At 35.6% G+C, this 22,445-nt stretch overlaps 1 protein-coding gene across 4 annotated transcripts in view; it reads right to left on the bottom strand.

The window, feature by feature from the left end:
• Nucleotides 1-22,445, bottom strand: part of PLCE1 (phospholipase C epsilon 1) — a 154,804-nt gene that overhangs the window by 38,708 nt on the left and 93,651 nt on the right. For all 4 annotated transcript variants that reach the window (XM_040563384.1, XM_040563385.1, XM_040563383.1 and 1 more), the window contains exons 4-7: nt 17,863-18,179; nt 4,203-4,348; nt 2,123-2,381; nt 1,205-1,413 (exon numbers count right to left, since the gene is read on the bottom strand). In XM_040563384.1, coding sequence (XP_040419318.1) covers nt 1,205-1,413; nt 2,123-2,381; nt 4,203-4,348; nt 17,863-18,179 — 931 coding nt within the window. The remainder of the gene's footprint in view (nt 1-1,204; nt 1,414-2,122; nt 2,382-4,202; nt 4,349-17,862; nt 18,180-22,445) is intronic.

Raw genomic sequence — 22,445 nt, forward strand, 5'->3', positions numbered from 1 at the left:
TATCCAAGTGAAAGGTTGATTTCCCTAGCTCATTCTTTATTTGAACTGAGAGTTAAAAGCAGATTTCAAAGTATATTAATTAAAAAAAATAATTTCTGGAAGAAAGTGTTTAAACTGCAGTAGGTCAAGAGACATCATAAATGGACAAAGTGGAACTGTCTTTCTTGGCATAATCTACTGTGCCACTGTCCAGAAGGAACCAAAGCCAGATGTTAATAATTCTATTAGAAACCATTCTTTCAGGAAATAATTATTATTTATTTGAAATGAGGTTTACAATTGCATGTTAATGAAATAAATGCATTTAAAACAGGAAGAGGGTAGTTCCTTCTCAGGCAGTCACTTATTAGATTTTTGTGTAAGTAGCTGAAATAGGTTGGATATTTCTGAACATACGGATATTTTACATTGCTTCACCTCTGAACAGTATGGTTCTGATACTCAGTTTGAAGTTATTTTAACAGGTATCTGGTTTAAAGCTGACCTACCTATGTCTATATGGGCTGCAATTTCACTAAAGCAACACTCAGTCAAGTGACATCATAAACTTTGCATTTGGCATATTTCTTGTTGGTGAATAGTACAGAATATACTGGGTCTTCAAAGTGAAAATCTGGGATTTTTGAACACTGAGCTCTTTAATGGGGCACAATCAAGTAAACATCTAGGCAAAATAGCAGGACTAAATCAAAATGAAATTTCAAAATGTGGAATTACTTACAAACATCTTCTGGTCATAATTTTAAAGTCTCAAATGAACACGACCTTAAAAGAAGTGGTCCTATGAGCAATAATAAATAACCCTTATTTTGGAAAGGACATGACGCTGCTCTAGTGTGCAGAATATAATGTTCTGAGCTCTGATAACAGATATGTCCCGGTGCTATTCCTGGCACCACAGATCAAAATTGTAATCGTAACTGTGGATTTTTAAAGCTCTATGTGTAAGATGAAAGGGATTTACCCTTATCACTAGAGGAAGTAATTACATCATGAGGGAAAATATAACTATACAGAGAGTTCCCAAGCATTTGAGTAGCAGATACTTAGCATAATTCCAGGCGGAAAAGGTTTTGACTTGGAAGACGATAAATAAAAGGGAAGAGGTTAAAGTCGCCTATGTTTCTATAATGAGCCTTGATAAAAATGAAATTAAACATGAAAAATGTGAAATATACAGACTGAGATAGAAAATGAGACCTACTGGTACCGGTTTCTGTCCTTCAAAGAGTTTTTTCTTGAATCACTTCCTTCACTAAAATTATCTTCACCCTCTTCAGATTCCAAACTGCGATTACAGCTCCGAATAGTTTGGAATATATTGTTTGCTGTTGATTCTTTTTCTGGATTATTTAAACCATCTTGGCCTACTCGTTGCAAGAAATTATCTTGTCCACTGTAATCTGAAACAAACTAAAGATGTCTAAAATGTTAGTATTGTAACAACAGAAACACTAGAACATTGTCATCTACTTCTCACTGGAGGATTTTTTTTTTTACAAGAATTAAGAATATTTAATATTTATTTCCAAGTAGCTTCTAATGGGATTTTGTACCTAATTCTAATCCCAAACGGACCAAATCACTGCATAAATCAAGTAACAAGTTTCAATAACTCTCTGTAGACTTTTTAAAAGCCTAGGCTTTAATCTTTTGATGTAACAGGGACTTTTTTTTTTTTTTTTAAAGAAAAATTGAAAAAACTCAAAGGAATTGCTTTGTTTCATAAAGGAAAAACTCGATCCATTGAGCTTCTGAACTCTGTTTTTAAGGAACTGAAAACCTTCCAATTCCCAATAAGCTATGCAGAGGTCAGGGCATTTAACAGAAAATAGATGCACCTTTAAGTATTTACATACTTATTTTACCTAAGTATAAACATTGTCCTTTGGTACAGATAGTAATTTCTCAGTACACCTATATCAAACTATTTATAAATAACCAAATTTATATTGCTACAGTTACTATGAGAATTAAATAGAGGTCCATATAACTGAGCTATATCCAACAGTGGTTTAGGAAACTCTAATTAGATGATGATCTCATATAAACTAATAAATAATATCAAATAATGCACTGGATGGCTATGAACATAACCTCTTAGAGTATCAGTCCTACTTACCTCTAATGTTTCTTCCTGGGAATTGTACCGTGGACAGAGTCTGATGAGGCTTGATGCTCCATCCAAAATTTCACAAAGCTCTTTTAAAAATACACCACAGAAAGGAACTACTTTACAGCCTGGAATATTGAGTGCCCGGTTGATCACTTTCTTGTACTCTGATGATGACTCATGTTGTGCCATAGCATCTTTCAGACTTCGCATAGTTTCAATATCAGACTGGTCCATAAATTGCCACATTTTTAAAACTTTTCTGGATCTATTGCAAAAAGAGATCATAACTGTTATTAAAAAAAAAAAGTACACTGAAGTTCAACACTTGCAGCATACATATAATAATGGAAATTATTATCATTACTCAGAAATGAATCACATTCAGCTAATTATTTTTATGAAAATTCTGGTTAGTAGGCCACTTCTACCCTTTGAATTATCAAACACCAAAACTAACAAGGAGAAGCAAGCAGTCTGATCTACGTAAGAGTGCTGTAACACCTGGGATTTTAATAAAAGCCCACATACACAAGAGAAAGACAAGCAGGCTCTCTAACGTTTCCATTTTGTCATTACCTTAAAGTTAAAAGGGCCTAGGAAAAAATAAGAAAAAATGAAAGAAATGGCATAAAGACAAACCAGATGGTTTATTACAAATTCCTTTAGCTGTATTATGAATAAATAATCAATAAAGTGAACAAAAGTAAATATGTATATTTAAAATATTTTACATTGACTTCTTCCCGTTTCATTCAAACTCTGCCATGGAAATAAATAAGTCAAGATCATTTTCCATCTCTCAGGCACCAATGCAGTGCCGCAGATGAATCTTTGATTTCAAACAGAAATGGCTCCTGGTGCTCCCTGGGAAGGACCTCTAACACTGCTGGAGGTCTCCCCCCTTCTGAGCTGCATGTCTGTGTGAAGGCATGGCCATCCCTGGCCCCAGACTTACCAAAAGGTTTGTAGAAACACTACCAGCTCAAAGTCCTTAACCCTGCTTTCTGTCCTAATCCTGGAAACACTGCAAATCGTGCACCAGCCTTGCTCTTTGGTTTCCCTTTTGCTGTGCAGATGCATTACAGATAAAATTAAGCCCTTAGTTTGTTTTGCATTTTCCCTCACAACTTACATGGCTAGGAGACTGTGGATGCATTCTGCTGAAAAAGACTCCTTGTGTCTATGAGTGTTTCAAATGTGTTTTATATACCAAGAATGTAAATAAATAGCTCAATAGAATCCTTACTAAACCACAAAGACCGACAATACACACACATTAAAGCTTTGTTACACAAACATGAAATACAAGGAGGGTCAGAGCTAAGAGATGGGGAAATCTGATCTTAACTCTTCCCTCTTCAGTCTAATTTGCTGCCCAGTAAACTGCACACCCCAGCAAAGGCAGCGCCTTTCCACCCACCTGGCCCCATACAAGCCCACAGCTCTGCAGGAAGGCTACCAACACGTCTTTAACCCCATACTCTGTCTTTCTCCTGGAGACACGGCAGGTCTGGCTATAGGAACATTGCAGCACAAGACCCCTGCATCAGTCAGTGTAAATAAACTTGGAGAGTTTAAAAAAAAAAACACACATAACTTTTAGCTGTTTTGGGGGTGGTATTTTGGTAGGTTTTTTATTTTATTTTATTATTTTTTGTTGTTGTTGTTTCGTTTTACAATTTAAGACAGACTCTATTAGAACGTTATCATGATTATCTTTGACTTGTGCTCTGGAAACTCCAACCCCAAGTTACATTCACTTTAGTCAGTGTTGGCAAACCATAACTTTTTTCCCATCTTCCTTCCACATTTAAAAAAATTCTGTTTAAAAAGGTATGTTTTTTAACATATCATATTTAACATTTACCAGAAAAACTGATGGTGTCTCCCAAGCATTTTGAAAAAAAATGCCTTTTAGCATGTTTAATTTTTTTAAAAAAGGGATTATTAGAAAGTCACAGGGTGAGATGATGTAATTTACCAACAGATTTCTGTTTAGTCCATTGTTCTCCAGAGACATCTGCTTAACAGAAGTCGCAGTGTAATCTATCACTGAAAAGCCGTTTAAAAAGAGAGTTGCCAGTACCTTAGCCCTGCCAAAAACTCCATTACAGCATTGTAGTTGCCCATATTCCAGCAGCATTTTGCCACATGTACTAAATATGAGAAGACTTCTCGTTTCTCCTCCATAGAACCTGCAGTCAGGATCAGCCAGGTAACCCATGAGCTCACCTTGTAAAATAAAATGGACAGTACAGTCAGCCAGAGCAATGTTACTTGGAGCATTTGTTCACATCTAATATCTTTTTTCTCATTTTCCTTCTGCAAGGATGGTATCCGAGAAAAGACTATGCATGCACTTATGGCCATATATCACATGCGTTACAAACACACCCGACACACAGACAAACTTGTGTTCCACAGTTAAATCATTAACTATTCTGATAATACTTGTTAAAAAACAAAACAAAACAAACAAACAAAAAAAACTACTATAAAGTAACATGAGATATTTTTCAGGTCACCAAAGAAGATGGACAGCTTAAGCTAGTGATGATTTCTAAAGCTGTCAGAGAGATCTGTAATGTAAATTCCAATTAACCCAGCTTACAAATCTCAGCCTCACCCTTGTTGTTACAACATGGAGAGTGAAAGTTGATAAACTGTGTTTTTTATTTTCATGCACTGAATGCTTAAAATAATACTACCTCTTTGCAAAATTATAAAAGTAAAAAATAAAAAATTTCAGTTTCCTAAGCGTGACCATTCTACTCGCTTTTGTTTGATAATTAATTAATGCCAGAAGTAGGAATTAACTTATTACAAGATTCTATTTGTATTAAGAAAAAAAAAAAGTTAAACTTTCATTTTAACAGTGTGCAGATTTTCTTTCCAGTTTATGTTCCCACAACATCCATAAAGAGTAGCTATATTTCACATGGCAACCTAATTCAAATCATCTATTCCTTTTTACAGTATAATTCCCCAGGGCTTCATTTTTGTCATTGTGTAAACACTCAGAAAGCAATAAACGTGATTTGTTTACTGACATCAAGTTCTATTCTTTGGTCCTGAAGGACTCAAGAGTTTACAGGCAATAGTAGTGTAAGGAGAGGCTTATAAAAACTGGAAAATGCTAGCTTACCCCTCACGGGGCATAGACTATTTTATTTAAAAAAAAATAAATTGTAAGAAATAAAATGAAAATGCATTTATAAGAAAAGAGAACCACTAAAAATATATAGATAGGACTTCCATTTATGCAAGTCTATACAGACACAATGTTTGAGTCTCACTCCTGAGGGAGAACAGCCAAAGAATATGAAAAATACAAGTTGCTAGTTAATCTTCCTTACACCCAAACCAATTAAGAACAACAAATGAGGAATATGCAAATGAGAAAACAAGCCCCAGCTCCAACATACGCAATGTACATGGCTATAAAAAGGAATAAAATTGAATTCCCAAAGAAATGAAGTTATAAACTCATTCTGTCTCATCCTCAGGGATGCGTACCATAGGGTTGGGGATGCTCTAACAGGACGTGAGGATCAGGGGACAATAGACCCGTTCAGTAGCAGTGTTCTACCTGCTCCAACCCTCACCAAACAAAGTGGTTATGGAAGGTCGGAGCTGGAAGAAACACGCTTCCTGTCTAGCAATAATCAAAAGATAAGAGGTTAGCTCTCGTTTCAGTAATTACTGTATGTTTTTATAACTAACATCTAACAATAGGAAAGACTTAGTAGAAGCAGATAGCTGGTACAGAGATTTCAACAAAGGAGGAACAAACACCAGAGATACATGTTGTACATGTAAATATGCTCAAGGTGCTTTCCCAATCACAGCCTTTATGCAGACTGTTGCTATAGAGGCCACAACACAAAAAATAAAAATACAGCTATGAATATTGGCTGCCCTATAAGAGATACATTAAATCACTGCACCAGGTCTGAATGAGAACTTGAATTTGGTTGAAATTTTATCTGAAGTGCTCTACTGGTTATTCCTAAAATGTAAAAACTAAATCAGCTAAGAAGTGCATAACTGAAGAGGATCAGGGTATGGAAAAATACAAAAAACAGAACTGCATGACACAAGGGTCAGACAAGAGCACATACAGAATAAACTGATATTAAGTAAATGCATAAAAATAATCAGAAATTGTGAAACAAACCAGTTAAATCTGTGATTCAAGGTTGTCATAGACTTGTTTGTGTGTGCTGGAACAAAATTACATATTGGTTTTGGATATTATTCTCACTTTCCAGAAATGGCTCTATTAGAGAATACAAATGCTAAAAACGCAATAATAATAACACAGAAAAAATAATAGCATTTATTTGTTATGAAATACCAAGTGTGGTAATGACAGTTTGATTAATCTGTGTTTAATTATTTCAGATAATAATATAATTTTAATCAGATCTGTTTTAATCTAAGGTAATAGAGATGTAATGGTCAGGGGAGAACGGTATCAAAACTGATAAAGAATGTCTAAAAAGGCTTTTGAATTTAGACTCCTCACTAAGAAGCAACTTGAATCTAGGACAGTTACTTGTTGAAATTTTATTTAATAGAGAGTTTAGAACTGCTATAAACAGTTATGATGATCTCTTACAAACACTCTGTAAAACAAACAAAAAATGATAAAGGTCAACATGAGCAAGCCTTTGCAGCCTCGAGATGGCATATGTATATGTAAGAGCAAACTAAGGGTGCAAAAGGCAGTAGTCTCCCATGAAGTTTATGCTCACTCCTTCTGCAGGACAAGAATAGACTTACAGGAAGAGCAGAAAACATTTAGAAAATCTTTCACTAAACAAGAAGGAAAAATAAAGTGTCTGAATATCTAAACTACAAAACATAATGGGCAAAGGAAAATATAAAGCTCTGGGCAGATTCAAGAGATGGAACTGAACATCTAAAGACACACCACACCACCAAAAAACACTGAACATGCCTGCTTTAGAATCTGCAGCATTTCCAAATTTTCTGGAGACGAGGAGCAGACTGTGAGGTTTCAGTCAGAGGCAGATAAGAGAAAATTTCGTTCATATTGTTTTATATGTTGCTGAATTTAGGAATTAAATAAAATTGTCCCTCTATGTATGCTACAGGCTGCTTTTAATTTTCATATGGCTTTTATGTCATATTTAGTAGTAGCCAGGAGTATAAATTGACTTTTCTGGTGGTTCTGAAAAGCATCAGCTCTCCATAAAATTTTTCTTCAAATTATGAAGAGACTTTTAGTTCATTAATCTGAATGCACCATATAACACCCAGAAAGGGGGATTTTTTTCTTAAAAAGCACAATAGCCTAATACTCCAAAATGGATTTCTTGGAAGGTTTCATCACTGAGATTAGAAGTGAGGCCACTAAAAGGCAACAGCACTGTCACAGAGGAGGCGGCAGAGAAAAGGAGCTGTGAACAAAGGCCATTTCATTTCATTCAGCGATGTTTTTGCTGAGCACTGTGGCTAATATCTGCAACAGCTTTCCTACTCTGTGCTTTTTAAGTTGAGGACAGCTGGAAAAGGAAGAGAGTTCAGTCAGGTAACAGAGCTGAGGGAGCATTACTCCCAAATTAAATGTTGCCCTGGAGCCCAGCTAGGAAGCAAGCATAGAATTAACAAACAGAACTATCAGTTATCCATTTAAAATGCCACAGGGGACATTTATCATAGAAATTTTGAAGGTGGGAAATCTGCTTGAATCAGAACGCTTTAAAGGAGCAGAAAACTGAAGCTGAACTATAGCTGACTGAGGTCACTTCCCAGCTCTAAATGCCCTGAAAATTTTATTCTGCCCAGGCAGATTGAACTGATGGATCCAAAAACTTTATCCTGAAGATCAATATTCTGAAGCTCTTAAATGCGTACTGAAATAACTTCTGTGTGGCATTAATTTGATGTGATCATTCATAATGGCCATAGCTAAAATGAACCACATGCAACCAACACTGGAATGCAGGTAAGTTGAAAGAACCGTGATCTTCAGGAAACATCATGTATGACAGCTGAGAAGAAACTTAGATATGTTAATTAAAACATACACACATTAAACAATACTCAGTAGACATACTCCTGAATTGGTTATTTACTGAAAAATATGTGAGCTGTCCAGAGAACATGCTCAAAGGTATGCCTCCATAGGAATCACTGACATTCTCAAACAACTGTATGCTGGATCCCCAAAGTACCTTATAATGCATATAATGCATTTTTGCTGCCTGGGATGCATAAAGCTTCCTCTCCACAGATGGTATTCAAGAACTTTTTACAAGGGTGTGGAGTGGTAGGACAAGGAGTATGACTTTAAACTGAAAGAGGGGATATCAGATATAAGGAAGAAATTCTTCACTATGAGGGTGGTGAGGCACTGGAATATGCTGCCAAGAGAAGCCGTGGGTGCCCCATCCTTGAAAGTGTTCAAAGCTAGACTGGATGGGGCTTTGAGCAACCTGGTCTAGTGGGAGGTGTCCATGCCCATGGCGGGCGGGGTGGAACTGGGTGGTCTTCAAGGTCCCTTCCAACCCAAACCATTCTGTGCTTCTACAGTTTTATGAACTAACAAGCTCTTCAAGATTTTCATTCAAATGAAGGTTCAGAAGTGTCATTCCTCAGATGTTATGTTCACCTGAGCTAGCTGCATCTCACATAACAGAAGAGCAGAGAACAGCCCTGTATGGAAATTAGCTGGAAGTTGTAATGAAAACCCTGTTTTTCCACTTTGGCACGCCAAGTAGCACAGACTGTGTTTTGCAGTGGACTTGTCCTCTATCACTAAAGCCAAGTGTGATCTCTGCTTCCAAGAGGGGGTTTCCAGCATGAGGAACTGAGCAATAGGAGGCTCCTTCCTGGCCAGAAGCAGACACTGACTCCTGGACACTTCAGCTAGCTGGATACAGAACTGGAACCTCTTCTTCCAGCAGTTCCTTCCTGGGTGGCTTGCAGAGCCACCAGCTGCATCACACTCGAGGAGCACCTCACCCAAGGATGAAATCCCATCAGGAAGCCAGCTAGTTATCAGGCTGCAGCTACGGCAGCACGAAGGCTTTGCAGCTGCTGCGATGCCTGAACAAACTGGCTCTGGGACCAGAGGCAGTACGCCCCAGTCAAAAGAGTGTTCAATAGCAGCCTTGCCAAAAAGATCAAAATACATTGCAAGTATTCCTCAGAATCAGCAGTAACACTTTTTAGATCAAGTTTTTGCGTTAGATATCCCATTAACACCAAATCACAATCTACATATTGATATTTTTAAGATGATTTCCTTAGTTTATTTTTTTCACAGTCTACTTATATAATTCTGTTTACTTAACTCATTTTAAACTCCCTTTAGAGCAGAAATCATCACAGCAAGCCTATAATTAGATTTCCGCTGCACTGCTGATGAGTCTGAAAAGTATGAGAAAATGTATCCTGGCTTCATTACTATAATCCACATGACAGCAAGACACAAGAAAAGTCATAAATTGAAACACGATCCACTCAAGTTGATAATAACATCCGTCTTCCCATTCAGATGGATAAAAACAAGTGTCTTTCAGGGTTACTGCACTCCAATATTAAATAGTAAAAAAAAAAAAAAAAAAAAAAAAAAGTATCAAATAGATACTTAGTGAAGATTTAAGTATTTTCTAGTCATCTAATACAGATAAGCACTTGAACATTATGCCAAATTTCAGTTTGTAAAGAAGCCTCATTAGGAAGTTTTCAGAAGTACAAGAGCCTCCTTTAAATTTGAGTCTGAGCACAACAGTATCTGCATCAGACAACTGGGCAATGCAAACTGAAGCTGATGAATGATCTCAGGCACAGCAACACACATTGATCTATACAATTCTAGGTGTGTTTTGTTTTGTTTGTTTTTAATTACACTACCCCAGCTCTTATGTTTCCAAGGCTTTTTCAGCAATTCCCATGTTACATACTTCAGAGGGTAATGCTACATGGAAGAAATGATGTCTTCTATTTTTATACTACATTTTCAGCAACTTCATAATACTTGGGTGATGCAGCTTTCATAGGTGAACTTAGCTAATGCAGCTGTCTACCTGAAGTTTAACATTTACCACTGGTATCAAGTTAAAAAAGATTACAATACATACCTTCTCTAGCACCAAACGTGTTAAAATAAGCCATGAACTTCTTGCTAGAATAAACTGCAACTGATTCAACTACTGCCTACACCGAAGCAAGAAAGATAGCAATTTTAATAGTGACTAACTGAGGAGTTTCATGAAGGACTTCTCTGTATGGAAAGTCTCTGAATACAAAACAAGAAGTTGATTTTTCAGTTACCCAAAGGGTAAGCACGACAATCTGTAACCCATTTAGCCAAGCTATTCTGTTTGTAATGATCTTGTTTGACAAACCAGGAAATTTAAGTAAAACCTGAAGAACACGAAAAATCCATGTAAAACAATAACCCTCATCAAATATTAAGCAGTATTTATGGTAAGAGGAAGAAACATACATTATCTTGTTTAATAGTATAATTCTTATTATATCAGTGTACCCTGATTTCTCCCTCTTTAAAAAAAGGGAAGTTATTCTTAAAACTATATGGAGCAAATTCATGTTTATGAGGCTTTTAAAAACTCTCTCAGTATGCAGTGTTAGCACTGGTCAGCTGGCACCCATGAGTTCCTTTGTACTGCAAAAGGCACAAACCCATCAGTGCATACTGATGATTGTAAGGGTCCAAGAATCGAACACAGCATTGCCTTATGTTAAACAGGCTTCACTAAAGTTTCTTTATCAAGTTTTTGGGCTTTCAGTATAATATGCAACATAATTTTCAGATGCGCTTTTAAAAGATGGGTATTTTAAATTGCACGTCTTATGAACAGATGGTTCACTTTACATGCTTGAGTGAAATTATATAACCTTACAAAGAACATTTACCATTTTAAATCTGATTAAACACTATTCCAAACAAGGACTGGAAACAGTTTGATATTTGTACAAACACAATCTTTTAAAAAGTATTATGCAAACCCATTTAGGCATTGCAAAAAAATGCTGAACTAAGAGACAGAGCGCAATATTTATTTACATTCCATAATTTCAGTAAAATGATATGTCTCTGTTTTGTGAGTAGGGGGTTTAAATTTTGTCTTGAATGACAATGAAGAAAACTTATAAATTTAACCCATTAAAATAAAACTATTGTTATAATTTATTTTGCCAAATAGCCAGATTTGTTATTAACTTTACTGAATCCAGGAACAGCTTAGTAAATGCTGAAATCACATCCATAGCAGTGCTGCTCTGGAGTAGTTCAGACATTTTAATCTTCTTTTTTGGCATCTTAATCTTTCAAAAAATCACCTTATGTATTGAACTTCTTATTTTGTATTCTCACTTCTACAGCTAGACTAAGATCAGGCTAGCTGTTTGAATGATCTTTCAATCTGGTACAACTTTTGGTCTAAAATGTCACAATTGCTTCATATGAATATCTCAGCGTGGAATATTAAATGCTTCATTCTAATTTTTTATTGCTTTCTTTTACTTGAAACTGTGGCCAGAAAAGGTCAAGTTAAAAAAACAGCCTATTTCCATGTTTGTATAAAGCAATGCTTGAAGTTATTTAAAATGTTAGCAAACATATGCTTTCAACATATAAATTGAAATTGTGTTGCATTGCTTTGGTACAGAGAGACAGGCTGGGAGTAAAAACCATAAATGTGCAAGAGACTGGAAGGGCAAGGATATGGAAAAAATAAAGATATAAATATAAAAGGAGGTGCCCAGGAAGAGTGTGGAATAAAGGTAAATACACAAAGGAGAATACATGGTAATGCACAGGAATCAAAAAAAGAGATGGAAAAAAAGTATGTTGTTACAATTTTCAGGGTCCTAAAACCTACTTAGCTACCATTCTCCTAATCTTTTCCTAGCTACCAAGGCTGTGCTAACTCTATAGAATCTCGTTGATAGTTTTGTCCCATAGTTTTTATATACCCAATAAAACTAAACTTCTGGTAATCATTAAAAAAAATAAATTGATAAATCGCTAAGTATCGACTCATATTATAACATCTTTAAAAACATTATTCCTTGAAAGCTTCCTTAAAGATCTAGAGATGAACAACTGATGCACCCAGATCCATATTCTTTCTCTCTCACATAATTTTTCAGCCATTTTCATACCCATTCAGGCACTCAGAATGGCACCCTCCTCTCCTCCTTTCCTTCTTATAGTCTGGAATAGTCTCCTCAGTCATCTCTAATTCTTTTTAAAAAGCATGTTTATGTTTACTGAAATAACCCGCTTTTTAATGTAATGCACAGATAAATGAGAACGTCTCTCTATCAAAGCAGAAAAGTATATGACTATTATTGTTACGTGTACAGTCTTAGAAAATCAAAAAGCCTCAAAATACAATAGTTTTGTAAAGCTAGACTACTGTATTTCAGTCTCCTCCTTCCACGATAGCTGCTAATTCACAATCAACTCTTAATTATGCTTAATGACAGGAAAGACTATGTCTTTAGCTTGATCCACTGCCTTGCTCTTACAAAACTCTATAATCAATTCCATATTATTAGAAGCCAATGAAACATCTGCTGTGCCCAGCTGATGAGTACATGTTATGCCCAAGTCTCCATTATCACATACCTACAGATTTAATGAAACTTTTTACGAATATGGGCTTTATTTAGTTGGTGATACTGAATGTGTATAGGCGCAAATCTTCATGAAAAAGAAAAAAGCAAATAGCAAAATACCTTCTTAATTATCTGTGTATACATGGCACAAGCTATAATTCAGCTTTAAATTCTGCCAGCATGGTAAAAATAATTAAAAAAATAATCTAAGAAGCTAAATCATTTCACAATATTTGAAGTATCTACAGGTAGGTTTGCCTCTTCTACTCTTCTAAATCCGAAATAAATATTGAATCAAAGTTACGTGCTATAAACTGGTACAAGTAACAGACTCGCATTTTTTTCTCACATACATCTGGTTTAGCAATATATTTATTATTACTTATATAAGGATACTATGCATCCTTAGAATACACAGAAAAAAATTCCTCTACCAGAAAAAGATTAGGGAAGTGTTAATTCCCTATTGCAACACTTCCAAGTTCGGAGCTATATACTTTTTAAAAACACAGGAAAAGTCCATCATTTCAAAGAAGGCTTCCCTTACTGCCTTGTGGTAATAAAAACAGAATTAGAAGAAACTTAGAACATTCTACCAAACTTATTTTGTAAACTCTTATTAGGCAGCCATTGTTGAAAGTTTGAACTAAATGCATTCACTGTATCTGAAGCAGTGTTTCTTCAAATGGTTATAAAGAAGTAATAGGTGCTGATACTAACAGGTAGGGAAGAAGATAATCCATAGGAATATAGCACAATATTTCCTATAAACACAGTCTCCATTCAGCCACATTTTGATGACCTAGAATGCACTGCCCAGAAGACCTGTAGACGCAATACAGGTATAATTTTCTCTCAACGTTATATAATTTTCTCTCATGTTTTCCTAAATTCAACAAAATTTCTTGCTTGTTTTTCAGTGTTTGATGCCACATTATTGTATTACCCCAACAAAGCAATTGACTGGATCTGTTCTTCACATTTGTATTAGCACCTTGTTAATTAAGAACACCAGGATGCTTTTCTTCCTAAGCAGAAAAAACTATTTATTTGCTCTGTTAACTCTGAAATATGCTCATTGCAGATGCATTAGGAGCATGGTCTCATTTCCCTCAGTTCTTTTCTGCCCCTCATTAAATAACTCATAATTATTTTAGAGTAACCTGGATTCATTCTGCAATGTAGCATGTCATCATAGTGATTCCATAATATTTTTCATTGGCATCTCTTATCCTTCTGTAGTTATCCATCATTTTTAACTTTTTGTTTTTTTTCAAGCCTGGTGCATCTACTCCACATGTTGAAAAGTCCTTTCATTCTTTCATTATTTTTTAATTTCATTTTTTCAACTATTTCTTAAACAATGGTAACCAGCCTTTCTATAGCAGCATCACAGAAATCATTTAAACTTCAGTGGCAATCTCCACCATGACTATCATCTTCCTATGCCACCTCTAGTGAAGTCTATGTATCTACACATCTATATATCTAAAGATTGGAATTTTTTAGTGACAGGACTAGATGTCATATGAACTTCAATCTGTATGAAAGCTCCATCAGAGACAGTAAATCCTGCAGACAAACTACAACTTTAACAGATTACGAGAATTTTATTTCCCTGTGAATATTTTATTTCCCTCTGAATTTCTGTACAAACTTGAGAGCTGGAACAGCCCAAATTTTTTAGAATACAGATGAAATGTATTCAGAGAATATATTTGCTTTTGAAAGTGATTCCATTTTGAGTTTACTTCACAGAGCATTCACAACTGACCTTTCTCCCAACATACCTTTGAAACAAGTCATTGAGTGTTCAAGCTCCTTGTGGCAGCCATCTCGATTAACACATAGGAAATAAACTGATGCTTGGAAACCCATGACAAGATAAAACAGGGGGAAATATATTACGTCTGAATACCCTCCAGTAACTATGCCAGATCTAAGCCATAACCATGCTCTCTTAAACAAAGGCAGTTTCTGTTTTCTAGCCTCAAAAGTACAGGATTTGCCAGTTGCACGTTTGTGCTACTTACTATTCATGTAGTGTTTGACAGTAGCTTTAATCTGTGCTATCCATCTTCAGTGTCTCTACACTACTTACTACTACTTTTTTTTTTTCCTGTCATTCTTGATAGCGAACACCTTCTCCTGTGTAAGTCCTCTTTCCATGCCTTTTAGACTCTATTGAAGTCTAAATACTGTAATCAGTGTTAAAAAAACAACAACAAACAAACAAACAAACAAATTAACTGAAATACCCTCCAGATAAGAGCCAGGAAAAATGAATAGAATAGAATAGTACAGTTGGAAGGGACCTATAAAGATCATCCAGTCCAACTGCCTGACTTCTTCAGGGCTAACCAAAAGTTAAAGCATATTACTGAGGACATTGTCCAAGTGGTCCAAGTGCCCCCTGAACAGGCATGGGGCATCAACTACCTCGCTAGGAAGCCTGTTCCAGTGCTTGATTGCCACCACATTTTTCCTAATATCCAGTCTGAACCTCCCCTGGCACAGCTGTGTGCTGTTCCACTGTGTTGCTGTTCTGTCACTGGCAACCAGGGAGAAGAGACCAACACCTCCATCTCCACTTCCAATAATTTATATTAAGCAACATTAACCAACAGCAAATAGAAAGGTTTAAAAAATATATATTAGAAAATTTTCACAATATGTATATATCTCACTAGTGACAATATTTAAATTACTTACATCTAGAAAACAACAGTTTTGTAACAGTAAAAATATTTAAAGTAGAGGGCAACCATGTGATGTTTCCCAGCACCTACAGCTTGATCACGCACCCTAGTCAACGGCAGTTTGCAACTTCTCTGAAGAGCAGGGTTTATGATGTTACTGGAATTTGAGCAGCAAATACCACTAGTAAAATTTACATTTCTAAGACCAGAATTTTCCCTACTTTTCACCAAAGCTCACTTTTTAAATGATATTTCAATAATTTAAAATTAATATTATTTTAATTAATGATTTATTTTATAATAGTACTCCAGTGCTCATTCAATGCTTCCATAAAAATGTCAGCATTTATTCCATTAAATAAAAGCGAAGTTCCTCTGTATCACAAAATGGCAATTTTTGATTGTTGTTTTGAACAAGTGTTACAAACAAGTGTTCCTCATTAATATATGTCAGAAAAATGACTAAAAAGCATATTGCTATATGAAAAATCTTCTATATACTAGAATTGCTCATTTAAAAGAACAATGCCATGAAATTATTTTTTTCCCATTATGTATCAGAAGCCCGTCATCTTAAAATTCATTCTGGCTCCCACATTATAAATACACCACAGCATTTCTATAGGCGATGCCAAAAAAAATCAGCAGGCACTCTCTGACTTTTGCCAACAAAAGCATGACTCTTTGCACAGGAATTTTCTTGCCATTTATAAACAAAGACATTTTGGAAGTTCACGCCTGTGATTCGCTGTGGCAACTGATACACTCCACCATAAGATAAAGCAGATTGCAAAAATAATCCACTGCACTAAACGTTATATGAACTATGCACCATATATTCAGAAATTAATTAAAATGATATGAAAAATTATCCTGTAGCATTAATAGACAAAAAATGCAAGACTACAAAATTGCAAAGTCACAAACCTCTAACACTAAAAGATAATGTAGAATATTTTACCAAGTAACAACTTGGAAGTTAAACTTCACTTTGACATGGAATAATCTTAGTCAATTCTGACAAGACTTCTTCACCACTTATTTGCCCTTCCATCTTGTTGACTGTTTCAGTGGCAGAACACATGAAGGTCAGTCTCATCTCTACAGAAGTGTTCCAACCAACTACTCTGGCACCATGCCTCACCACAGCACACAGGAGCTTGAGCACTTCACCTTTTTCCCACTGCCCTCCCTACAGTGATTGCCGTAAGAGAAATACCACAGGGACCTGAGCTGGATCAGAAGTTTGATTTCCCCTCCAGCTATGCACCAGACATACTATTTTCTAAAATACAGTAACTAGAGCTAACTTTTCTAGGCTCTGTCTAAAGACTGAATATTGCAGTTGCAATTTTTATTTATGTTCCTATAATAGAATTAGGTGAGAGAAGCCAACATATTTACAGTATTTTAATTCCTGTATCTCAGTAACACGCAAGAAGCAGGAACACTTTGAAGCATGCTATATATTCGGTCTCTGATTCTTATTTGCCCAAGAAGCAGGAAGTTCACTGGGGGTTAATACATACTCTGCTCTATCTACTTAATTTTGTGCTGTCTTCTTGATGCTTGCACAATTTTCATCTTTTATTAAAGCACAAGAATGCATTGGATGACAAACTAAAAAAGCAGAAGTCAAGACTATTTATTTCATTCCAATTCTATGATTTTTAAAACTGTTAATATTGATGTGGTTCACACATACACAAACAAAAGAAACTGATCCATTTTTCTGTAGCTGAAACCTGAGGTTTTATTCATCAGACTTTTTTGTTGTTTTTGGTTTTGGTTTGTTTTATTTTGTTTGTTTGCTTGTTTTTCTATTAAACTCATCAGGAGACCACCTTATGAAAAATAATTAAAAATTTTAGTAAACAGTTCAGGATTTGGCTCATGGAAATCTGTCATGCCAAACAACAATTCTTGTATAATAACGTTCAAGACACCCATAGTGATAACATAAATAAATAAATAGTGCAGGTTAGTGTAGTTATATTATACAGAACACAGAAACTTCTAGTTTATAATACTTCTGTGCCGACTCCTAAGATCATGCTTAGTCTACAAAAGCCCAAAACAAATAAATAAAACTCCAGCTCCTGAACAAAATAATAAACTGACTGAAAGCATACCCAACACTGTCAGTATAAATACAAAGAAATACAAGGCTGTATTTTTTTTCTTCCTGTTTACTTTGCAACATGCAAGAAAAACTTAGATTGCAGGTTTCAAAATTCACCGAGCAAATGGGTCACATAACTCCTATCAAATTCAGTGGAAGTTATTTGGCTAAACTCCCTGGTCATCTTCATTTACACTTTAAAAACTGTCTTTACAGATGAACTCTTCTCTGAGGGATATAAAAAAATAACTAACCCACAGGTAACAACCTTTATGAAAAGTAATTCAGAAGTTTGGTCTTACCTCATTAAATCTTGTCACAAGATCTTCTACAGCATTATGTTCACCATTTGGGGAAGAAAGGATAGTAGCAGATATGGAAGCTTTAATACATGGAAGCTTGCTTTGACATTCAGCATTACCCAAATCCCTGGTTAAAAAGCAGAGGTAGTCAATGGGTAAGACTTTGCGGTAGAGGTCCTGTTCCTGCTCAGTCAGAATGCTGGCAACCTCCTCCGGGAACTGAATGAGGTGCTGCAGGTCTACCAGCTCTTTGCTAATACCAGCCACGTTGGAGGGAAGGACACTGGAACCGGCCATAGATGTACACGCTTGGCGTTCTAAAACAAAACAAATAAAAATTTTATTACGTTTCTCTTCCTTTAACTCGGACTGTGCTGCGCAAAAGTAAGACATCTTGTTCCTTTTGTTCTTGTAAACCATTCATTCATTTACTCAGCCATACAGTAATTTATAATTACTTTATATTTAAACAACCTAACACATTCTTTTAGTTGGGGTCTTTCCATATACATCTATAAAACTACGCCTGGTATTAGCTAGACAGCTGGTAACGGGGGCTTCTGAGATTGTTGAGCTACCTGCCAAAATGTGCTTGCTTCTTGACTTATCCAAACACCTGATTCCATCATCTGCAGTCTTGCCAAAACTCCAAATAAAAGGATCATCTTGGCAGGGTATGACTCTGTTTCAACTCCATATTAGAGTCAGCAGCACAGAGGGATTTGAGGCCTAGACTGGGGCAGCAGGACTCTCTTGGCACAAGAAATAATGTATAATAATATAGCACAACCCATGTTGTTACTGCGTTGCTTCATATTCCTCTTGCTGTAAGACACAACTCATCTGAACTCACTGCATTGCAAAACTAAATGTCTGAAGTTGCAAAACATTTTTCATTCCTCTGGGAAAATGCATATATTTGGGAGTATGCATGTTTTATCCATTATTACAAAAGATTCATGGAAGTTTTTTTAATATCCTAGCAGCAAAGTCCCTTGAAAAATAAAACTTTTCCTAAGAAGGAAGAAGCCAAGCTTTGTAAGACCATGTAGAAAGCCTGAAATATCAACACAATGATTCCAAAATAGTTAGTATGAGTCTTCCGACTAGATACGTTTAGAATGGGTACTCTGAACAATAATTTTTCAAGAATTACTTAAACATATAAACAGTCATAGTAGTATATTCTGTACTCATCTTCCTTCCCAGGAAAAGCAGTTTATTTTTCTGTGCTGCTTCGTAAAATAGCTTTAGAAGGTTTTTTTGCACACATAATGGATTATACACTCCAGAAATATTTTTTTTTACCTTGATCTTTCATATATCAATACACTCTCATTTTACACAGGGTGCAAATATCCTTTCTGTTCTCTAAATAAAAAAGTTCATAATGACTGATTACAATCCATTCTCATATAACAAACAAAATACGCTACATGATGTTTCCCTTGTTACATTCATTTTACACAAACTCTATTATGAACCAGTGGGAAGTTAAAAAAGAAAATTGCCTTTTCTTAAAATAGTCCACTAAAAGTCAAAAGATAAATTATAGCAGATCTAAATAAAGCCTTCAGGCTAACAAAACCAGTTGAGAAACTTTCAAGTACTGAAAAGCTTCTGAAAGAGCCAAGGAGTAATCGTTTCTGTGTCTAGACTGGCAAGAAAAAAAGTAATGGACTTAATTTGCAACAAGCAATATTGTGGTTAGATAGTGGGGAACAGGTGCAACTTCAAGGACAGTTAAGTATTGCTGTACAGTATCTGCAGATATCAAGAAATCTGTCAGTGAAACTCCTACAAAGTCCATGGAAGAAACTGCTGCAGCAGGAGTGCAGCTGATATCCAAGGAAAGGATCACAAGCCAAGCACTATTATAAAGGCTCATAGCTCATGGCTGAAGTGTGGATAGAAATGAACAACTGGAAATATAATTTCTGTTGACTATTTCTACAGCTATAAATATTTCTTTCATTCACATCCTAGCACATTTTCATTGTTGATACACACAACTCTCCCGAGTCTGATATTTTATCTGTCCTCATTCCATTTTTCTGCACTGTCACAGAAATCCAGGATTCTCACTCTCAGCTTCCCCACCCTCCCATCCATAACTTACACCCTGCACAAAAGTCTCCTCCTACTTTTTCTTTCTCTCCCTCTATTTGCCTGTAGTAATCTAACCTTTTTTTCTGGACTATTTCTTTGTCTCTTTCTCCTGTATATGACTTTCGTCATTTTTCATGCCAGCAATTGATCTGCATTGCTCTGTCTGCTAGTTTTTGCCGTGAAACTCCCTGTGCAGTCCCATTCACAAGTCCTCGAGCTTTGTGTTGTCACTTTATGTTCTCCAGGAAACAATCTTGTGGTGGTTCAGAGACAAGGTTCTTGGATTAACTCACAGAATAGAACCGCTTTCAGGCCAAAATCACAGTATATTTTGTTAGAGTTAAGGCAGGATACAATCCTTAATAACATTACCTGCTGCAGCAGCAAGTTGCATTATTCTTTGTGCACTGCCACATCAAGTTAATGCTAAAGCTAGCAGAAGAAAATGAGAAGGACCCTGAGTATTCATTTGCAAGCTGTCTAATGCTGGAGTTGATATCTTTGTTTATCCTTTTGATAAACAACCGAAGCACATAATCTTTTAAATAGCAAACACTGCTGCCATTAATCAAAACAAGATAACCTAGCATTAAAAAAGGGCTCATGGGTTGACTTAATCATTGCTGATACACATGGGGAGAAAGTGCCTCATCTTCTCTATAAAAAGAATAAATTATTTAAGAATGAGAGAAAAATGCAGAATGTCTGATTTTGAGGTATTATTCAGCCTAGGCACATCATAGACTCTTGAAAAAACACTGTCTCAAGAATCGTTCTTCTTTTTATTATAAGAATCTTTTTATAAGATTTTACTAAGGAGGTCTATCAACAGATTAGCCTCAGACTAACTCAGCCTTTATTATTATAAAACCTAGAATTTCCATACATCCTGGATACGTACGGGCTCTATAAAAGCTACGGTGAATAAACAAATTTCAAGTATGCACGTATGTAAAAACTGTGTGTGCGTGTACATGTATACACAAAGTTTCAAGACAGTCTTGAAGACCTGATTTTTACTGGTGTTTTCACTTTATTGAACTCTATTATGTTTGTGTTTGACATATTAGCAAGAGATTGATTTGGGATTTGTTGAATATGAAAAACAGGGAGTTCATTTTAACAAAAAGTGAAAAGAAGATTTCATAAATAAAAACATAAAAAATCCTGTTAGAAGGCTAGTATTATCTGTAATCTTTCCTATTATTTTTCCACATTTTTACTAAAAACAACAGTTACGTGACATACGTGACACTACCTAACAACAAAAGCAAAATTATATGTTTATTTACCACATTACTCGTAAAGCTAAAATGTGCTTGTTTGTTAAATTTTATTTCATCATGCACCCAGATGATTTATTAATACACAACATTATAAATGTTGGGCTGCTGCCATAAGTTTTCCCTTAGCAGAAATTCAGTACTGGCTTTGAGCAAATAAGTGGCATTTTTAGAAATACAGAAGGAAAATAAATATAGCGCTGACTGTGATCACACCAATGTCAGAAGTGCTAATCCTGCTCAAAATTACAGTTGCCAACCCTGCAGTTTGTACTTTGATAATATCACATCACTTTCCATGTGAGTTCTGACCAAGTATGGACAGTGGTACAGAATTGCTTTCATCCAAACTTGAACACCACAGCTCTTAAATCTGATACTTGTAGGATTGCGTTATGCATCACTACAGTGAGAGTATACCCAGGGAAAAGCCATATTAAAAGGTAATGTGTACTACAATGTTAAACATCTACATCATTAAAAAAAATATACATATTCCTATTGTACGAATATCTTGCAATACGTGTCTCTTAATGGAAGCCTTTTTAACAAACAATGCTACAGACATCATCCAAACTGTTCCTATGCTTTAAGGGAACACGCAGTATGTTTTCAATGAAAAAATAAAAGCAGACCACAGAAAAACTGAAGAGCCAAAGGCGAACAACTGTCAATATAGATAATATTGAAACATTCTGTTCAAAAAAGAGCAAAAATACAATTAAAAACTCTATCAAAGCAGAATACCCTTAAATATGCAGCACATGACAGTTTAATTGAACAACAGCTTCAGATACAGATCAGCATAAACAGGACAGTGTTACTTTGGTGTCCCTCAGCTGCAATGTATCGCAGTACCATAACAACCAAACCAACAAGCTTTTATTAATTTCCTGTTCTTCTTCTGTATAATTAAAAACATATCTCTATCTTTTAATGAACATGAATTCCCCATTATCAACATCGAATGCAAACAACCCACTCTGATATCAAAGAGCCTGATATTAAACTCAGTGGGAAGCTTGCCACAGAACAGGATCAAGTGCGAATTTAATTTCACTGTAGAAGTAACTGAAATCAATAGACCCCATTTCTTCTTCAAATTTACATATGAGTCATGTAATCAAAGAATCGAAAACCTACATGCTCTCTCTCCATATCCCTAAATCTAGCAATATGAGTTACCTCTTA

This window comes from Cygnus olor, chromosome 7 (genome assembly GCF_009769625.2).
Source record: "Cygnus olor isolate bCygOlo1 chromosome 7, bCygOlo1.pri.v2, whole genome shotgun sequence".
In the NCBI taxonomy this organism is placed as follows: Eukaryota; Metazoa; Chordata; class Aves; order Anseriformes; family Anatidae; genus Cygnus; species Cygnus olor.